General features: G+C 47.3%; 1 protein-coding gene across 6 annotated transcripts in view; it reads left to right on the top strand.

The window, feature by feature from the left end:
- LOC146197885 (uncharacterized) overlaps positions 1-22041 on the top strand; it is a 61164-nt gene that overhangs the window by 26616 nt on the left and 12507 nt on the right. For 3 of the 6 annotated variants that reach the window (XM_084593163.1, XM_084593160.1, XM_084593165.1), the window contains exons 4-9: positions 1241-1404; positions 9518-9669; positions 15285-15389; positions 16463-16570; positions 18915-19162; positions 21613-21826. In XM_084593163.1, coding sequence (XP_084449289.1) covers positions 1241-1404; positions 9518-9669; positions 15285-15389; positions 16463-16570; positions 18915-19162; positions 21613-21826 — 991 coding nt within the window. The remainder of the gene's footprint in view (positions 1-1240; positions 1405-9517; positions 9670-15284; positions 15390-16462; positions 16571-18914; positions 19163-21612; positions 21827-22041) is intronic. The other 3 variants (XM_084593161.1, XM_084593164.1, XM_084593166.1) reach the window with 3 other exon arrangements.

Genomic DNA, 22041 nt, shown 5'->3' with positions numbered 1-22041 from the left:
AGGATCGGAGGGAAAATAGTTCGATTGCCGGTACACGCGACAAATTTGTAATGCGCAAGTATTGAGTGGCTGTGTTTGAGGAGTTTGCCACCAGAACTTTGTCGGTAGGATTGCGTCGAAGTGAGGGACGATAGAAAAAAAGCGAATGGTTTAGTCGACAGATGATGAAAAAAAGTCTCCAAGAAAAAATTCGGTGCATGTGGAGGCATTAGTGAATTAGAGGCAGTTATGTCGATCGGACGTCCAGATTACCAACAAGAGTGATAAAGTTGTACTTCACTTCAGGTCACATGAGTTGAGGGCTTCGGAATAGCGACGTACTTATGTTGACGTGACTGTGTGACGTTACAAGACTGAAAGTGGATGCCCTTCGACATGACTGAGCTGCAAAGAAATAAAATAAAACGTATGTGGACGTGTTTCGACATGAATGAGCCGAATAAACGAGTGAAAGTGATCAGAAAGTTTGTAAAGTGTCGTTTAATTGAAGGAACAAGAAAACTTTCCGAAGGCACTGCAGAATCTGTAGTGGAGGAATGCGAAAGTCTGAGCGTTGCTGCTGCACGCCGTGCATTGGGCGCCCCTCGTCGAACACATTCAGCGTTCCTTTGAACGCATCAAAGTTCGCCGGCGTTCAATAATTGATTTACAAGAAAGGAAACTTAGAGGAAGGCGCCGTATCAGTCACTCGCGGAATCTCGCTGACACATCTCGCTGACAAATTTTGGCTAAGCGAAATTTGTACCATAAGCCCGAAGGCTTTCACCTTGAAAAAAAAGAGGAACATGACAGCTTGCTACACAATGTCGTTAACGACGCAGCTGCTACCATAAATTACGCAGTGTGAAACCTCTGCAAGGGGCGCGCGTTATAGGTCGTGAAGCAGCAACGCTCAGGCTTAAGCATTTCTTTACTGCAGATTGCAGCGCTATCGGAAAGTTTTTCTTGAAATGGCAGTGCGATAGATGTTTTGATCACTTTCTGATAACCCATTCTGTGCACAGTGCGCATTAGTCAAGAAAGGTTTTCGCTTTAATACCCGACGAACTGCGCTCAAAATTTACATTATGCAGTACCGTATTCGCCAGACAATTTTTTTTCGTGAGCCTCCTGTGGTGATCAAAGTTCAACTCTGAGAACCTTGTAAGGTCCATCATACCGGCTGCGAATTGTGCATCGTGGAATATTTGCCATCCTGTGCTTACTCTGATAAAGTACTTCTTATCAATACCTTCTACAGATTAAGACATGGCTGGAGATGGGGATGCAGCACGCACGCTCTATGTATGAGTACCAGTCACGCGCCGTTAGTTTGCTGCAAGAAATAATGAGCCCCGGTGTCGACTTCACCTTGGCTCGTGTCTCTGACGATGACGACTACGGCGATATCAACATTCTAGATCGGTACGTCTTTATTATTTTTATCGCTTATGCTTCACGTTTTCCACTTTCATATTTCCACAAATACAGCGAACAGCAATGTCCTTGATGCTCACGTCTTTCGTCCTTTGGTGAAAAGACCTTACCTGTAACCACATCGTTAAGGAACTGTGTCTATGGTTTCTTGGATCATGACACCGTACAAGCCAGTAAGGAACTTTCGTGCAGGAGCACTTAAGTACAGAATTGTCAGTGAGGTACAATATATATTGAAATACGAAAGGAAAAAAAAAATGGCAGGCCAAGAATCCTTTGCTTCCATCTCAATGCCGATATTGTCATGGTGGTTTATGCATACCTGCACGCTTCAAGCTTTGCATTCCGAACCCGCGCAACTGGTTCAAGTGTCGCAATGCCTCAACGGCGATGATGGCGTCCTCGTTTACGCGTGGCCGCACTTTGGGTAATTACTAATTTTGGGTTTTATGGCGGATGAGCAACTATGGCTATTATGCGCCAACTGTTCCGAAAGAACGGAAATAGAAGGAAATGTCGTAACAAGCGATGCTCGTAGGTTTCCAAATTTACGCTTCTGTTAGGTGGCCCAACGGGTAACCAGTGTCGACTATGGCTCCCTGTCGAGCCACCCGGGGTTTATTTAAGTGTGCTGCACTCACTGGGGGACCTGACAGTTTCCGTTAGTGCCTTTTTCTACCGTCCTTCTAATGCAAGGAGAAGGGGAATGAAGGACTAGAGAAGTTGCAATGCAGCGCTACAAAGACCAAGCAACAAAGCGTTATAAAAGGCGAGGAGTAACAAAAGAAAAAAAATATCGCGAAAGAGCATTAAGTACACGTTTTTCAAGGATGGGAAGATATGTCCAAAAAAGAAGCCTAATGCAAGTTTATTCCACCGAGGGATAGTGTGCGTATAGAAAAACGAGCACACTACAGACGAAGTAGGATGCGAGTTTCAAGATGCGTGTGAATGTTTTACGAACTGCACTGGGTTTGATGAATAGTTCTTAACTGATATTTAGGTGACTCCTGCACAGCAAGGACAAGAAGCAGCCAGGCAATAACTCTTGCTTCGGGATGTTGCCTACAGCCATGCGTAAAAAGGTGGATCTAGTGCGATATGAAGACCGAACATAACATGAAGAGCTTTTATTTTTAACAATTACCAGTCTGCTACCATCCTTTTCAAATAACAATCGCAGGATACGAAAGCACATTCCTGCATGTACGGGTCTTATAAAATTGTGTGCAAGAAACTGAGCTCGGGCAGGTGATTTTCATAACTTGTAAAGATAATTTGTAGTTAATAAACACATTTTTAATGTTGTTTGTACAGTGAAGGTTGGTAGTAACTGTAAGTCGTATATCTAAATTCTTCAATCAGAACTAAGACTTCGACATTGTATAAAAGTCGAGTGATGTATACTTAGTTATCTGAAGGAAGGCGAGGTTAGAATACAAGCATAGTTAATCATCGACACATTGAACGATTTTCAGCTGGAGGCAGTCACTCGCGAATAGTCTAATGCCAACAGACTTCATACCGATAATAGTAATGATATTGCCAGGGGGCGCTCGGAGCGAAAGACGTTGAAGTGGCGCTCGGAGAAAAAAAGGACGAATGGAATCGGCTCCGGACTCGCAGGACGTACCAAAAGCTTGGACTGTGTAATTCCACCTGCACCGGCTCTGATAACCTAGCCCTAGTCGCTAATACCGTGACAAATCTGGTGGAGGTCAGGTCTGATGTCCCGTACCCCTCCGCTAAGCAGGAGTGCTGGTCATATATTCGAGGTAACGCTTGTTCACAGCACCAGCCGCAGGAAACGAGGCCTACCACCTGAGTTTTCCCCATCGGCTAAGACTACCGGCAGCCACGACGTCGTCGCAATGCCTGGAGCGGCCCCTACTTACGTGACGTTTCAGAACCCTCGCGTCCCAAAGACCTTTCGCGGGGACACCTATGAAGACGTCGACGACTGGTTTCAGCACTACGAAAGGGTAGCTACCTTCAACCTCTGGGATGACGCCGCCCGGCTTCGCAACGTCTACTTCAGCCTTGAAGATGGCGATCGGACATGGTTCGAGAACCATGAAGACCAGCTGTCTTCCTGGAGTGAATTCAAGCGTCATCTTGCGGCTACTTACGGTAGCTCAGATCACCGCGAACGGGCCGAACGCGCTCTCCAATCTCGGGTTCAAATGCCTAACGAAACCGTCACGGCATATATCGAAGACATGACACGCCTCTTCAAACGGGCAGACCCTACATTGTCCGAGGACAAAAAGCTGCGCTACCTCATGCTTGGTGTTAAAGAGCAGCTTTTTGCTGGCCTGGTGCGCAGCCCACCGAAAACTGTCGCAGAATTTTTTGCGGAAACATCCACGATAGAAAAAGTGCTTCAGCAGCGAGCTTCGGCACAGAATCGTACCGTCCACGCCACCTCCGTCTCTGCCGAGTTATCATCGCATGGCATGGATGCATCGGCGCTACGGGAGCTCGTACGTTCGATTGTGCGCGACGAACTCAGACTGCTGTATGGCGCACCTCAACCAGCTTCTACCCCCATTGCGAGCGTTGTCCGCGACGAAGTGCAGCAAGCACTCCGGCCTCCGTTTCCAAGCGGTGATACTCACCCTGCTCCTCCTCTTACGCCACCTGAGTGTCAGCGTCCCACATACGCCGAGGTGCTACAATACTCTCCACCCCAGTCGCCGACCCTCATTCCTGCTAACGCAGCTGCACCAACAACACCGGCCCCCGTGATCCAGTACGTAACGGATTCCCGACCGTCTAGACGGAAAGCAGACTAGTGGCGTATCCCCGACCGACGGCCTTTATGCTTTCATTGCGGCGAACCGGGTCATCTCTATCGGCGATGTCCCTACCGTCGACTGGGCCTCGAAGGTTTTTCAGCCGATTCTCCGCGGCCTCGCTACGGCGAACGGCCCCGAGCCGTTGAAGATTTCGTCAATGACCAGTGCCGTGGTGTTCCGTCTCGTCTGCGGCAATCTCGATCACGGTCGCCCGGGGCTCGCCCTTCGCCATCTGCTGCGAGGTCCTCATGGGCAGCGCAGGGCCGATTGCCCAGCCCCCAGCGGGAAAACTGAAACCAGCGACCTTCGGGGGTAGGCTCGCTGGACATCGCTGCGCGGGAGACCCCCTCATCGACGCGGACACAGAAAGACTACGAATCAACATTGGAAAAGTCCGCGGTTGCCGATTATAACGTTACCTCGACGCCGCCACGACGCACCCGCAACGACGACGAATTGCCGGTGGAACCGACGACGCACCAACGCACCCGCAACAACGACGAATTGCCGGTGAAACAGACGACGCAACAATGCACCCGCAAGAACGACGAATTGCCGGTGAAACAGACGACGCAACAATGCACCCGCAACAACGATGAATTGCCGGTGGAACAGATGACGCGACAACGCACCCGCAACGATGACGAATTGCCGGTGGAACGGACACCGCAACAACGCGCCTGCAACAACGACGAATTGCAGGTGAAGCATACCGCGTACACCGACGCAGAGCACTCAAACACTGAGAAGCCTGATATTCGCGAGAAGCTGTCGTTGGACATACCAGTAATACTGGATGGTCGCCATGTTCGAGCTTTGTTGGATACTGGCGCTGATTATTCTATTTTGAGCAGCCAGTTTGCCGCGATTCTCAAGAAGGTTTTGACTCCGTGGGCTGGCACACACGTTCGCACTGCGGGTGGTCATCTGGTTACTCCCCTAGGCATGTGCACGGCCAGAGTTCAAATTCGAGAGTCGACATTTGTGGTAAGCTGCCTCGTTCTGAAAAGCTGCTCACGTGACCTAATTCTGGGCGTAGATTTCTTCGTGAATATGGCGCAATTATTGACCTCCGGGATTTCAAGGTCTCGTTTTCTACTGAGAAAGCAGTGGCCCTCAGCATTACACAGCGACCACTCAATGTGCTTCGAGTTTATGCGAACAGTGTCACGCTGCCACCCCGAAACAGCACCTTCGTTAATGTCAAGTGCAATGCACTTCACGATGGTGATGCAATAGCCGAAACTAACCTCTCGTTACTGTTGACGCAGGGAGTCTGCGTGGCTCGCAGTTTGATCCATCTTAACTGTGGTCAGTCCGAGGTACTTGTTATCAATTTTTCCCACGAGTATCGACACCTTTTTCGGTATACTTCCGTAGCTTTCGCGGAACGCATATCTGAAGTCTCCGAGTGCTTGTCCACAGAAACCGTGCCACCGCCCACATCCCTCGACAACCTCGATATTAGCTCAGAGCTATCGGTGAGCCAGCGTGAACAGCTGTTTTCATTGTTACTCGAATTCAGAGAGTGTTTTGCATCATCGTCAAAAGTGCATCAGACTCCCATTGCCAAGCACCAGATCGTGACGTTCGATGATGTGCGCCCAATTCACCAGCACCCCTACCGCGTCTCTTCGACCGAGCGTGAAGTTATTAAGTCACAAGTTAAATAAATGCTCGAAGATGATGTTATCCAGCCTTCAAATAGCCCATGGTTCTCCCCAGTCGTTTTAGTTAAAAAGAAAGACGGCACGTTACGTTTTTGCGTCGATTACCGCAAGCTGAACGCCGTAACCAAGAAGGATGTTTATCCCTTGCTGCGGATTGACGACTCTCTCGACCGCCTTCGGCGTGCGAAGTACTTTTCGTCAATCGATCTGAAAAGTGGCTACTGGCAGATTGAGGTAGATGAGCGAGATCGTAAAAAGACGGTCTTTGTCACACGCGACGGACTTTACGAATTTAAAGTTCTACCTTTCGGACTTCGTTCCGCGCCGGCCACATTTCAGCGGATGAGGGACACTGTCCTCGCCGGGCTTAAATGGCAGTGTTGCCTAGTCTACCTAGATGACGTGGTGGTCTTCGCAGAATCGTTTGAACAACATCTTAAGCGCCTGTGGTCAGTACTCGAAGCCCTTCGATCTGCTAAATTGACACTTAAGCCACAGAAATGTCACTTTGGCTACCGAGAGCTTAAATTCCCTCGGTCATGTCTTAAGCGCTGCCGGCGTGAAGCCTGATCCTGACAAGCTTACTGCTGTTGCAAAATTGCCGATTCCACGTGACAAGAAAGCTGTTCGCAGATTTCTCGGCTTGTGCAGTTATTACCGCCGTTTTATCGATAACTTCGCTGATCTTGCTGAACCGCTGACTCGGCTCACCCGGGGAGACACCCCTTTTGTTTGGAGTCACGAGCAAGAAGCTACTTTTACCGAGTTGCGTCTCCGTCTCCAATCGCCGCCTATTCTAGCCCATTTCGATGAGCACGGTGAGACAGAAATCCACACTGACGCCAGTAACATTGGCCTTGGGGCGGTTCTCGTGCAACGTCAAGAGGGTGTGGAACGAGTCGTCGCCTATGCCAGCCGTACTTTATCCCGCGCCGAGATGAACTATTCAACTACTGAGAAGGAATGCCTCGCCATTATTTGGGCTGCTGCAAAATTTCGCCCCTACCTTTATGGTCGTCCATTTAAAGTGGTCACTGACCACCATTCCTTGTGTTGGCTGGCCAACCTGCGTGCCCCATGCGGCCGCCTGGCGCGATGGAGCCTTCGCCTACAGGAGTTTGAACTCACTATAGCCTATAAGTCCGGACATAAGCATGAAGATGCTGACGCGCTCTCTCGTGCGCCCATCGAGCTCGCTTCACCACACACAGGTGACTCTGGCAGTTTTCTCGGAGCTGTTGATGCTTCAGATATGTCTCATCAGCAGCGTGCTGATCCAAATTTACGAGCCCTCATCGATTATTTAGAAGGTCAGCCAGCCATAATACCTAAGTGCTTTTCTAGGAGCCTCTCAACTTTCTGCCTGAGAAGTGGTGTACTCTATAAGCCCAGCTCTAGATCCAAGTCGAGAACCTACCTCCTCGTGGTACCCGCAGCTCTGCAAGAGGATATCCTTTCCGCGTGCCACGATGAACCAACTTCTGGCCACTTGGGCTATACTCGCACACTTGCTAGAATACGAAAAACATTCTACTGGCCTAACCTTGCAACTGTCGTTAAGCGCTATGTTAAGAGCTGTCGGCAATGTCAGCGTCGGAAGGTTCCGCAATCAAAGCCTGCAGGCCTCCTCGCGTGCCCATAATACCACCACGCGCACCGTTTGATCAAGTCTGCATGGACCTTCTCGGTCCTTTCCCTCGATCCTCCGGGGGCAACCGCTGGATAATCATCGCCACAGACTACCTAACCCGATATGCCGAGACCAAAGCGTTACCTAGTGGTACAGCATCTGAAGTTGCCCATTTCTTTGTACACCAGATCATGCTGCGGCACGGTGCTCCAACCTGTATTATTACTGACAGAGGGACTGCCTTTACTTCACAAATGATGGCCGAAGTTTTTCATCTCAGCGGTACGGCGCATCGAAAAGGTACTGCTTACCATCCGCAAACCAACGGGCTGACGGAAAGGCTTAATAAGACCATTGCGGACATGCTGGCGATGTATGTCGACGCCCAGCACAAGACTTGGGATGCTATCCTACCATATGTGACATTCGCGTACAATACGGCAGTCCAAGAGACGACACGCTTCACGCCGTTTCGCCTAGTTTACGGCAGGGAGGTTCGGACGATGCTGGACGCAATGCTCCCTTGCGAAACAGATACCGAGCTTTCTACCGACGCCGAACACTTTGCCCAAGATGCTGAGCAAGCACGCCAACTAGCACGCGTCCACATCGCCCAGCAACAGGACAAGGATTCACGCCGGTACAACCTCCGCCACAAACAAGCTTCCTACAACACCGGGGACCAGGTATGGGTGTGGACTCCTGTTCGATGCCGTGGACTATCAGAAAAGCTGATTTGCCGTTACTTCGGACCATATAAAAACTTGCGGCGCCTCAGCGACGTTAACTATGAGGTCCTCCCAGATGGCCCAGAGCAGAGAGGCCGTCAGAGACAGTTCATGTCCTAAGCATGAAGCCGTATTTTACGCGGTAACTGAAAGACTGCATCTGCAAACTTTTTTTTCGTTTGCTTTTGTCCACCTGTGTGCACGTGTGCCGTGTGCGTCACGCTTAAGGAGGGAGGAATGCCAGGGGGCGCTCGGAGCGAAAGACGTTGAAGTGGCCCTCGGAGAAAAAAAGGACGAAGTGAATCGGCTCCGGACTCGCAGGACGTACCAAAAGCTTGGACCGTGTAATTCCACCTGCACCGGCTCTGATAACCTAGCCCTAATCGCCAATACCGTGACAATATAACTAATGTATATCGTAAACAAGTACTAAGGAAGCTTCTTCCCTGCGGATCCCGTAGGCAGAGCACAGGACTGCATTCGACCAACCTTTGACAAAAAGAAAGCGCGTTCGTCTTATAATCTAGGCACGAATCCACTACCGATCTGTAGAAAAAAAACTAGTGCTCTGATATATTATAATAGTTTACTGGGGATAAAGGAGCCGAAAACTCGCATATATAGTCTTATATAGTCGGTTTGCTGTCTCTTATCACGTTAACGTGCACATCGCGGATCGCGTAGTTACCACTTAGGCTCGGAACTTTTGAACAAAATCTCTGCTGAAATGCGGCCGAGATCGTTTTTACAGGTATGTGGTTGCTAGAAAATTTTAATTTCTTTATTCATGAATTTGCACGACGTTAAGTGTAATGGATTCAGGCAATTGTTATTATATAGCACAAGGAGTGCCCGATATGCGTGGAGTTTTCAGATAAAACACTGTTTTAACAGCAATATTAGCAGCCAATATAAAATACGGCTGCCGCATAGCGACGCAATAGTTCTTTGCTAGAACATCAGATTTATTCAATTTAAGAAACACTGTGAGAAACCTTTGTTACCTAACAACGTCGAGTAAGACATCGCAGCAGGCTGAAGAGCGGTTGAGGCAGGGCTATCGGTACTAAGAACGGAATTCACTCGGGATGTACTCCATTGCACTAACAAAGGCTGTGCAGGCCAAGCAGTCTGCGCCGATGACCTTGCACCGAACACATGGACCTCGCTGAATCGACAGGATTTCTTTGTCACTGCGCATGCAACCGAGCGGAGACATGGCAGCAAAGTCACTCACGGCCTAAACATAGCGACTCTTTGCTGTTTCCCATTCAGGAGGCCTTCCTTGCGTCCACCGGAAAAATCGTGGGTGGACAGGTATGCCGACTTCACCGTAATCCCGGAGGACGACGAGGACGTCAACGCGTCGATACAGACGCTCCACGACATGAATACGCTGGAACCAGAGACTATGCTTCGTGATGCAGGTTTTTGAATTCTATGGTCACTACTCTTCCTTGTGCAGGGCCGTTGACTTTTAGCGCGAACACGTGAGCAGATGGTGTCGTCCCTAAAGCGCCATTGCGCATGCACAGAGGTACCCGGAGGTGATTTTTCGCATGGTGTTTGCCACTTGGTTTCAATGCACAGCCGGGTCGGACGTAATGGCGGTTTGAAGAGAGTGATCATCTGCTCCTGTGTTCGCACTTATAGTGGGCGACCCTGGACGTTCGTCGCCCCGGAACACGAACGCATTTTCTGCTTTGTTATAATAAAACGAAGTTCATTGCTCTTGGTGCAGCCGTACACAGCATGTAAGCCCTTGAATAGAGGAGAGCTGTTGTAATTCTGCGCACTGGCCGACACTGAGCGCAGAGAGATCGTGCTGCTGAAGACTGAAGTAGTGATAAAATGATCAGTTTCTCACGTTTTCAGATGCACGTTTTTTGTCTTTGTCCATGCGCCCATAAGCGACATATCAGTTTAAGTGGGTGTGGAAGGTTCGAGGTTGAACACATTGATGGCTCAGCGCTGGTGTAAAAATTCGGATAACCTATCCTACCTCCTTTGCACTTGACAAGAATTTGTATTCATTTCCCATGAGTAGAGTATGCTAAGCATTGTTTTCAAACGCTCAGCTTTAATTTAGCTTCGTTTGCATCCGCCCAGATGTCAGTATATGAACGATATTTCACCTCAGTCTTTTAGAGGTGACCTGCGTGGCACGGAAACAAATACCTCGAAATAGTGTCAGCACGCTATGTCCTGTGTTATTTTATTGATTTTACAATTGGATCACTTGGAAAAAATCATCAGCACAGAAGACTTTATTCGTGTCGTTTGCTGATTCGCGTTTTGTTCAGTACGAACGAACCATTTTTTAATTGAAGTGTTAAACCAGATAAATATGTCTACATCCTTACATTCCCGGGCTGTTGTTGTGAACACCGTTGCTGCTGAGGAGTCGCTGTGGACGATGCATCAAATCGAAATGCCTGGGAAAAGCCTGTAAAAAGTAGAATAGAAGGCCGCGAAGCCAGTGGGCGCAACTAAACTTTTCGTGCCTCGGTTTTTACAAATGATTGATACTACGGCATAGAAAAATACAATGTCGCCTGAAACAAATACAGGCAACTTACTGAGTTTGTTATAAGAAGACAGAGCAAAAAAAAATGGTTGGTTGGTTTGGTTTGTGGGGTTTAACGTCCCAAAGCAACTCAGGCTATGAGAGACGCCGTAGTGGAGGACTCCGGAAATTTCGACCACCAGGGGTTCTTTCACGTGCACTGACAACGCACAGCACACGGGCGCCTTGCTTTTCGCCTCCATCGAAAAGCTGCCGCCGAGGCCGGGATTCGATCCCGCGTCCTTGGGAACAGTAGTCGAGCGCCGTAACCACTGCGCCACCCCGGCGGGGAAAAAAAAAAGATGGTTGAGCTCACATTTCTTTTTGCTTAATTATACTTGCATGAAAAAAAAAAAAAAATACCCGCTCTTATTCTACATCTGCATGAGCGGCAAAACTCTGCCCGGCCGGTGCTTTCCTAGCAAAAAAGGTCGGTAAAGGCAGTTTATGCTCTCTAAATGTTGGAAAGAACATGGTAAAACTCGGACAGGTAAGCGAAAACCCTCAAAAGCCAGCAGCGCAGCCAAGTCGCAAACGTACATTCAGGCCAAGTAATGCGTTCGCAAAACGTGGCTGCTGCTAATGGGTACATTTAATTTACTAGTTCCGGACTACTTGCTGACAGGTCTAGTCTTTCGCTCTGACATTAGGTAGCGTTATGGTCACATGACTAACAAAAGTTTGAGAAACTATCAACAACCAAAAATATTTATATAGAACCCGACGTTTCGGGACCAACTCGGTCCCTTCCTCAGGGGCGACTAAAGTTCGAGGCCTGCAGTAGCAAGCAGCGGCTTTTGATTCCCCTTTCCCAACACGTGGCGGAGTCCAATTATATACGCGGAGAGTAGCGTTCCCGGTTTCCTATTCACTGCTGCAGCTGTCAGCCGAATGAACCACGACTCAACGTGACGTCTTTTGACGCCAGGTCGAATCAGATTGATCTCTATACACGTCTTTCCTTTCAAAAGGCGTCGTGTGCACAGTGTTAGACTAAACAACGTAGGGCTGAGAACCCCGTCCTGGGGCACGCCACGGTGGATATAATTCGCTGAAGTCGAGCCACCTTCACACTGAATAAAAGATCTTGTGGTCAGATTGATCTCTATACATGGAAAAATCAGACCACCGATGCCCAGTTCCCAGTGCATCAAGGATGGCTTCATGGTCCACGTTGTCGTAGTCACCTTTCACATCAAGAAAGAGTGCCATAGACAGACGTTTCATTTGTTTCTGTTGTTGAACCGCGGAAACAAGCCAGCCATTGCTTTGGGGTATAGTTTGTAGTGCTCGAGGTACCACTCAAGGCGCGTCGAAACCATTATTTTCATGACCTTTCCCACATAACTGGCAAAGCCATTGGCCTGTAGGATGTGAGCTCGAGCGGAGATTTTCTTGGATTTAGTAGGGGTATCAGCCGACTAGATTTTTATTCCTGAGGAACAACACCGAGCCAAGAGTGGTTATAATGCTTGAGGAGTTCTGGCACGTCATGGCCAAGGTGAGACAGCGCAGCGTATGTGATTCCTTCTGGCCGTGGTCAAGACGGACACCTACATCCCGAAAGAGCAGTCGATTCCCTCACGAGAGAAAATGACATCTATCGCTGATCCCCATGAGGAAGGAGGAACACGCTGGAAACCGGAAGAAGTCATTGCACCCGAAAGTTTCTTACAGAAGACAGTTGCTACCTCAATCTGTTTACAATCTTGATATACCGCCAAAGCACAGAATGAATGTCTTTTCTATGAAGGCATACGAAGGAGCCGCAGAGTCCGCCAGATAAGGGTCATGTGCTTTCGGGGATCCAAGTGCTAGCAGAAGGATTTCCAGCACTGGCAAGTCAGTCTATCCATTCTTCGCTTGTTTTTTTTTTCCTGCATACGTCTAGCCGCCCTCAGATTAATTAAGCACTTGGCTCGTCTGTACAGTCTTCCTGTTCGCCGCCGAAGAGCACGTAGGTGTTCTAGTTCGATACCAAAGCCACTGCGTATTTTAGATGACGAGATGTGATTGTAGCATCAGTCATTGTAGCAACATTTCATTTAGTTTGAGGTAAGTAGGAATATGGTCACTCCCATGGGTTTCCACATCATAAAACCATGTGATCCCACTGGTGCAAGAACCGAGAAACTAATGTCAGGTCCAGGCAACTGCTGTAGAAACAGCCGCGGAGGTAAGTCGTACTGCTGTCATTCAGTTCAAAAAGGTTATTATCGGAAGCAAATAAGACCAAATTCCTTCCTTTGCAGTTGATTCTGATAATTCCCTATAGTAAGTGGCGGGCGTACAAATCGTCAGTAATCATCTAACGAGCCCAGATTGCCTCCATGATGGCCTTCAGACTTTCGATGTCCACTTAAGAGGCGGGAGACGCATATGCCTAAATCAGTGTGAATTCTAGCATTCTTGTCTTCACATTGAAACATGCGTACTGATTTTCATTGTGAGGCGGGATTGGTTAACAAATGTATGTCATGCCAGTGCGGATGTACACAAAAACTTTGCTGCGCTCTCCGCATGCAGGAACGAAAACAAATTCGTACCCAGAGAGCCTGGAGAGCCGCAGATGAGCAATATTGGGAAGTAGTTAACGTACTGTCGCAAACTTGAGATTCGCGACTTCAGGCCTCTTGCGTTCCACTGCAGAGTGCGGGGCCTCTGACTTCCTCACGAAACATGGGAAGTTGGCCAGCCATCTAAGTTTAACGATCCTGAAGTGCTGGGCCGAGGGATTCCGGCAGCGTTGACGCTTCGAGCAGTTGTGGATTGTAGAGCCTGTAGTAGAGATCGAATGGCTTTGACCACCGTCCTTGAGGTCAGAAGGGTTTGACGATCTTGCTTCGGGAGCCCACCCGGAGTGGTGCATGTGCTCGATTATGAGGGCTTACGGCACCTGCGCTGGCCAAGAATCTGACCCGGACGCCATGTTGTCTTCATTGTCCGTAGTGTGCGGAAGGGTCACACTGGGACGAGGTGGAACAAGAGTAGGGTGAAGAGTAGGTGCCAGGTGCGCGCTTGCGCGACTGTCGCTGGCAGCTGTCTTTCTGGAAGTTCTCTTGCATCAGGCAAGTTTTCTGCGAATACTCGCAGCTGTTTCGTGGTGCATCGATTTGTTTGACCAATTTATTTTTCAGGACATCCCGTTGATGTTTTATCCGCGGGCATTCTATAGACGAGGCGTCATGGGTACTGTTGCAGTTTGAACACCTCAGACACCTGTGCGGTATGTGACTCTGCGTCATGACGTCCGGTACAACGTCAGCACACATTCGCTTTGCTGCAGACGCCGCTAACATGGCCCATTTGCATACATTTCTGGTGTTATAGGGACTTTGGTATGAATGGCCGCATGTGGGCGCGGGTGTGTGTATGCCCCGTAACGTTCAGTACAAACTTCGAATTGATCATTCATCTGGCAGCTGCTGACTGCAAGAACTGTATTCATTGAATCGAACAGGAAACAAGCGTTCATAATTTCTCAACTTGTGTGTGCCATGAAGTGGTCGCCAATCAAAAATGTTACCATCACGGTTGGCTCGCAACTTAAGTCACTGAAAATTCTCACAACGGAAATACGCACTGAAAACCGTCATAGCTTTCGTCAGTATTTTCAAAGTGAATGTTGGTTCCGCTCAGAGGTTAAAGCGGTGAGGAGAAACGGGACCCATGCAAAAACTCGGAGATAATAGCTACGTACGTCGCTTGTGCTGACGTTAAAGGGGTGTTTCTTTGTCGACCAGGTTTTATCACGTTGCTTTTCACGGTGAGTAACCCCATTCCGTTTACCTATATTAACTTGCTTATTATCTTTTTCCTGGTGAATATAATCTAGAGATAACATGTGCAAGCTTACTCTGCCAAGACCGCACAATTAGAATAACGTGTAGTATAGAAGATTCGTCTGCTTTTATGTTCTGCTGGTTCTGCATGCTCCACATACCTGCAAATCTGAGTGGCTCGTTGGGCGAGGTGGTTGAAGATTATTTTAAAACGGCGCTAGAATACGGACAGATAAAAAGAGAGAACACTCATTGCGCTGACCCCGTTCTGCATGCTCCGCGCATCCAAATGGAAACTATATTATCAGTTTGCTGTGGCTGCGAACCAAAAATCAACCTGCAACGCATTTACTCCCTACACGCACTGCTGCATCGAACTACACGCAAAGAAGTTGGGTGGGAGACTCCATACCAAGCCAATGAATAACGCACCGATAGCCGGGTATCGTCTGGAGGGCGGTACTGAAAGCGGCTGCGGTGTGTCAGAAGTGTTCGTGAAAGTAGCAAGTAAAGGCACCCTCTCTCTATATTTCAACTTTCTGGATGCTCAATGGGTGACGTGTGTTACTTATGGTACTGAGAACGTTATTCGAAAATTATAAGCAACTTTTGAAGCATTAGGGGTGTGGTATTTTGAACATTGCGAATAGTCTAATAATAATCATTCAACAAAATGCCCATGTGCTCTTTTTAGGGATCACGCCGAGGGCACCGAGTGACTCCAGGCCTACTGGACTGGTCAGCATCCCGGATGGGCTTCCTTGTCCACCTGCGAAGACTTCGTTGCCGACGATTGACAGTGCGTTGAACTGCTTTGTAGAAATGACAGACTTTCTGCTTTTAAACCAGTACCTTTACCATTGCTCTTAAATGTTGTTGTCGTCTCAATATGGCTTTATTATATATTCCCCACTGGTGAAAACAATCAGGAGCCGTTGCTTCAGCTTGAAAATCAGATGATTGCAGCCGGTCGATCAGGTGATGACGTCACACCACCGATATTGCACTAAACATATCTGCCCCATAAACTCGATCCCTATCAGTTATGGCGTCACATATGAAGGCTCAAGGATCGTAGGTTCATCATTTGGATATCAGTAATAAGCTCAGCGACAGTGCTAAATTCTCTCGCTTGTGCTGCTTTGCCGACGACTTTGACATTGTGCGGGTTAAATGAGTCCTTTTTTTAATGCGTTACCATTCAGCGGAAAACCCATCTTCGTTGTTGTGAGCGGAACGTCACAAGGAATCCTCTAGCAGGTGTTATTTGGCAGGTGACATGGCTGGAAAGAAATCGGTTGGCAGGTTTCGTCACATAAAGCGTTGACATTGCATCACCAAAATGGCAGGTGCCAACTCGAGCAGCTCCTTTGAGATGGGAATCAAACGAAGGACCCTTGGATATCGAGTGAAGACATCACGGAGGTACATTCGTACGGCTCTTTTAAAGCGGAGTTTTGTACCTATAACGCGTGGTCCTTCATATAATTTAGCTCACGGTTGTCAGCTAATGAGAATATTTGAGAGAAGAGAGGCAGCAGTTAAGGGGTTAGTGACTAAGTAACAAAGGGAATTCAGGCGAAAGAGGATCCATAAAAGGAGCCAAATACGGAAGCCATAAACAATTATGCCTCAAAGCCGGAGGTGAAGTCTCCCCCAAAGCTTTATTTTTGAGAAGTTGAGTCGTAAGAGGAGAGGCAGTGGGTCGCGGAAGCAAATGTTTATCTTTTTCCACTCTTTCCATCCATTGCCACGCTTACACCGAATTTCCGAGAGCAAACTAAATTGATTTATTGTCTTGCGAAGGCATTACTTTCATGTCCATTATTGATTAAGGGCCTCATGCGAATAAGATGACCTGCACTTTCTTAGAGGCCGCACTGAAGAAAAGCCGTGGCTCCAGGACCAACAGCGGGCGCATTACCTTCTTGGATGCGGCTTCAAGTCCTCCTAGGAAGCCTCAGGCGTCAACTCTAGAAGGTGCGTTGCTATTCATGTATTATAGGGCGAAAGACTTCAATGACTTATGCTCGCAGCCACGATCGTGTCCGTCCGTAACGCTTTAGTTTGATGATGTCATCAGGGGTATAGTATGTCATGCCTTGAAATTAATGACGTCATCAGTGGTGTAGTATGTCGTTCCGTGAAATAAACGATGACGTCTTTAGTGGTGCATTACGTTGTACCTTGAAATTAATGATAACGTCATCAGTAGCGTATTGTATTGTGCCTTGAAATGTGTGAGTATGCAGTCATCACATGCTGAAATCATTGACCGTGGCCAGGCGATTCACGCTTATACTAAAAAGGCGAATATAGTCAAAATTATGCAAAAAAAAAAAAAAGGCGGAAAAATGTTGTGAATGTTCAATGTCAGGCTTCTTCATTGCGTTACATGAAAAACGGCCAATCAAGAGTAAAAGAAAAAAGTATTAAAGAAAAAAAGACCAGTAAAAATATTCGACACAGAAAAAATACCAAAGGTAAAATGTAGGAGTAAAAAGAAAAAAGAAATACGAGCGAAAAGATAAGAAAATGCGTGAAAAAGCGGTAAATGAGTGCAGAATCACAGGAAAGGCTTTCGCCTTACCACACGTAACAGATTTAACCGCCTCCAACAAATTGTTCTTGAAATGTATTGTTGAATTGTTTTTTGCTACAATTTTTTGTTGACATTTTTTCATGAAGCGAGAGAAAATGTTGAATAGCTTGAAGTAATTCGGTTTGAGCATGCACTCCGGGTAAGCCACCCATGCTTCCATGTACGACCTCCCGGATTTTGAAGGTCTTTAAAGCGTGCCAATAGAGCAGGCCATAGAGCAGGCCTTTTCTTGTGTACAAGTTGGTACCAGCTGAATTTGTGTTTAGGAATATATTTAATTTCACACGCGTCGCTAAACCTTTTTTTTTTTACTATTGACACGTCACCTCTCGCCATCAGCTGTCACGCCTTGCTAAGTTTTGGAAGATTGGAATAATTTTATTTACTTCATTATTAGATGTAAGCCACAGTTCTGTCGCTGCAACTAGATAATCATTCTGAAAGAAGCGAATATCTTTTCAGGACGACTAGACTTACTGGCAAAGCTTCGTGTATAAAGAGAGAACAAATCTATTAATTTATGTATATGTCGCCGTTCATGCAGCCGGTCATAGTCCAGTGGAATCATTAGTGGTTACGGCGCTCGACTACTGTTCCCAAGGACGCAGGATCGAATCCCGGCCTCGGCGGCCACTTTTCTATGGAGGCGAAAAGCAAGGCGCCCGTGTGCTGTGCGATGTCAGTGCACGTTAAAGAACCCGAGGTGGTCGAAATTTTCGCAGTCATCCACTACGGCGTCTCTCATAGCCTGAGTTGCTTTGGGACGGTACACCCCACATAGCAACCAACCAATCGTCCCCAATCGTTAAATTTCTCGTCATACCGCCCATGATTAGATCGCGTAGCATGCCGTTGCAGTAATCGATACAGGTCGATATATCTGTTCTCTTAAGTTTGAAGTAGTTCAGCGAAAAATTCACTTTTTCATAATCAGAGAAATTAAGCATAACTGTCCCGGGCTTATCGACTCTTTCTATTTTGGGTCCCCATTCAACTGTGTAGGTTGTAACGAAATTCTTACACTAAATGGGTAATCAAGAGCATTCTTTCTCGAGTCACTAGAATTTTCACCTACTTGTTCATCAAGATCACAAATAAGGATACTTCGTTGAGTTCGGACTTCCAGGTCGTTTGCTGTCTTCGATGGGGATGATTTGAGAGTACTAACTTCAGATGGCATGTTGTAACTGAGCACATTTCTCTACGTGCTCCACAATGACACTGAACGTTTCCTTAAATTGATGTAATCTGTCATTCAGATTTTTAAAAATAATTGCGAAGCTGGAACGCTTTACCTGAGGTTTGTAAGACCTGAGGCATGTTTTTTTTATTAACCATTTGCTTCTTGTTGGAGGCTCAGGATTTGTCCCTTCATCCCTAGTGAGCATGAGAAAAAGCACTTCATTATTCAACGATGAGCGCACAGCAGGGCACGGAAGGAAAATAACGAACCTATTTTCGCAGCACAAACTGTTAGGTCTGCGGCGCTGCCTTTATATCCCGTGTTATATACACCCGGACAGGTCAGCTGGGCACGGCCAATGCGTCCTGTTTGGTTCAGTATGGTTGGACATAGGCGCTATATACATCAACACTGTCAATCCGAGCCCGGTACAGTTTTGGCATTTCTCAGTGGCGTTCAGATTAAGCTTTTCTTAAAGTACTGCGTCACTAAGGTATCTTCAAATTTATCACCTATTTTTCTCTTGTGATTGCCATTAGATTCCCTGCAATGGATTAGGGGCAGCAAGGGCAGCAAGGACAGGCGCCCTCGTTGGACAGACAATGGTACGGACGTTCTGGACTGTGCCTTTTTCGAGCCGTCTGACCTAACAGCTCCGCTACGTAAGAATGTCATATCTATTGAAGAGGTGGCGACCGGTGGTGCTCAGAACTGCATTCCAGAGGTGGATGATACACCACGTCAGAAAATTCCTTCGACAAAGCCTCCTACTTTGACCACCAGTGCGGTAAGTAACTGCATAGGTTTACGTTCATGGCGTCTAAAGAAAGTTTTATTAGTGCGCACAGATCACCGAGAGAATAAACTTTATTTATATAAAGTATTGACACGGATGGGTGTCGCAAATCCGGAAAACTATTGGCGAATATGGTCCTCTTGGGCAGACCGGTTAGCTGGCGCTGAAGGGGGAGTTCTGCGTGAGCCAGCTTCGCCTTCCACTGCTTGTCCGGCCTGCGGAGAGATTTCCGACAATCTCCACTTGACCCACCAGTGTGGTGCAGTGGGCAGGGCGCTAGACTATTATGCCCAAGGATACGGGATTGAATCCCAGCCTTGGCCGGTTTTCGATGGGGCGAAAAGCTAGGCGCCATTTCTTAATCTTTAGAGGGTATGATACGACTGCGTTAGTGGCTGCCGCGAGCCACTTCACTTTAGTAATTACTTTCGCTTTCATGTAGTTATCACCTTTCCCTTAATTAAATGCGAGAGATCTTCCTCGCCCCACTCCAACACATGCCAGTTGAGGCAGGTGGCGTCTTGCTTTTCTACTGTCTCTATGGCTGTCAGGGGGCGTTACAAACTGCAGTCTTAAGCAGCCGGTGTCTACGACGGAAAATCCAGCAAAGCGCGCTTAAGAGCTGCTTCCTCAAAAATGTGCTCCATAGTCAGCTCACGTCAAAGAAATCGACATTAGTGCGTTACCTTCGTCTACGACTTTACTGATAACCTGCGTATGCACGGAGCGTGAAACTCCCGATTTCTTCCCATCTTGAACTATGATGTAGAAGTGAAGACTATCGAATGCGCATGTATTTTATTATAATTAAGATGTTCACAGCGCTGTTGAGAAGGTGAGAATGCATTCGTAAATGCCAATGAGATATGACTGAGTTAACATAATGAGACCTATCAGCGGGAAATCTATTACAGGTCACTTTCCTCTAACTTTCCGCGTCATTGGCTCCTTTCACAGTGGCGAAACTGACGTGGACCTAGGCGCGAAAAACCCTCTATTCATCTATAAATCTCATGACATTCGGTGCTTCGTAAAGCCCACTGTCTTCTTTTATTGCTGTTTAACCGCGTTCTTTCGTGGTTAAGGTGTATAGGGCGCTAGCTTTGAGAGACAACACCCACTTTCCGCTAATAAACTAAACTTATTCATTGCACAGTCACTTATTTCTTCACATGTCCCTTGTACGTTTGATGCGATGTCGGACGCTTTGTGTGCAACTCATATAGGGGAAAGAAAACACAAAAATTAGTTGTGGTTTAACTCTGGTTAACCCTAGTTGAATTGCGATAGCAACGGCGGAAGCTCCTTTGCCTGTTACATTATTCCATTGTTCCCCTATCACGCCCTATCATTATTACATTATTGGGGACACATAAGCTCATCCCTTAAGAGCAAAACGCGAGAGCGTAAGTTACCAGTCTTCTTCTTTCTTTTCTTCTTCATCTTCTTCTTTTTCTTTTTCTTCTCGTTCTTCTTCGCCTTCGTATTCTTCTCCTCCTTTGTCTCTTTCTTCGTCTTCGTCTCTTTCTTCGTCTTCGTCTCTTTCTTCGTCTTAGTTTCCTCTTCCTTCTTCATCTTCGTGTTCTCCTCCTTCTTCGTCTCCTTCTTCGTCTTCTTCTTGGCTGTTCAAGGTCAAGCGTAGCCTCCGCCGGGACCGCTCGACGGCTCGAAACCTGGCGCAGTATTGCTATCGCATTAAAATGTCCTAACACATAGTTACAGCATGCAAACATTAGTTCAGAATAATTTAAGAGTGGAATGCATAAACAAATTTTTCGCCAAATAGAAGTAAAAAAAGGTTAAAAAAGAAAATGAGTAAGAGAGCGAACAAGGCAGGTCAGAAGGGCTCCGGTTGAAGCTCGCGTGGAAAGTAGACTGTGTAGAGAATTTGTACATCCTTCCTGAATAGCGGAGCACTCGTTGATTCCTGGCAAAAGGTGCCCCTAAAAAAGAAATGAAAGGAAAACACACTTAAAGTTAACGGAAAGGAAAGACTCCACAAACCACCCCATGACCCCTATCGTGGAAGTGAAAAGTGATTAGCTTTGAGTGGCGTGACGCCACGGGTAAAATCCAGAAGGAAGGTTCAAGGAGGCAGCGCACCTTACACTAGTTTAGCAACGGTGTTATAATGTTATTGCACAGATGAATGCTAACAAAACCGGACGTGAGGGCAAATTGAGCGAATCTTTAGTTTAAACCACAACAACATTACAATATTGGAATCGCTTAGCTATACATCGAATCCGAGTCCTCTCCACCATTCTACCATCAGAGGAATATTTTGCCAAGCTAGCAAAGCCCTGACTTCGCCCTTCCGTCCGTACATCTTCCATCACGTATGCCGGGAGAGGACTTTTGAGATGACCGCGTCCGTCAGTACAAAGGAACAAGGCTGTTCAGCATTGTAATGCCAAACGTTTGTGTGCACGTACGTTCAGGAACACAAGAAGGCGTCCCGCGTGAGCTTTGCTCTTGATAAAGAAAATGAGACAGATGAACAAGACCGGGCATGTGCGGAGCCTACACAGGATCCGATTGCGGGTGCCGCCGAGACGTCACCCAGCGTCGTCCAGAGGAGCCCCGAAAAAGCTAGCCGCCGTGCTTCCAGAACGCTGCGCCGCAGGTCTAGTCTAGAGTCCCAGGAAGGTTGCTGTGAGTAATGCTTTTATTCCACTTGCTTACCGGCCTCTCTGTTATGGGTATGAGTGTGCACTATTGCATGTGGCGAAATTCAAACTCTCGGTTGTACAAGTCTGCGCAAGACGGTACTGCTGCTGGAAATGTTGTAGTCTGCCGCTAAACGCGCTAAATGATGTCTTCGTGAGATTTTTCTATGTTTGTGACACAGATAGTGCAAAAAAAAAAAA

Source organism: Amblyomma maculatum, chromosome 2 (assembly GCF_055883805.1).
Source record: "Amblyomma maculatum isolate TAMU_Amacu chromosome 2, ASM5588380v1, whole genome shotgun sequence".
NCBI lineage: Eukaryota > Metazoa > Arthropoda > Arachnida > Ixodida > Ixodidae > Amblyomma > Amblyomma maculatum.
Note: the sequence above shows the minus strand (reverse complement) of the source record. Positions and strands in the feature narration are given on the sequence as shown.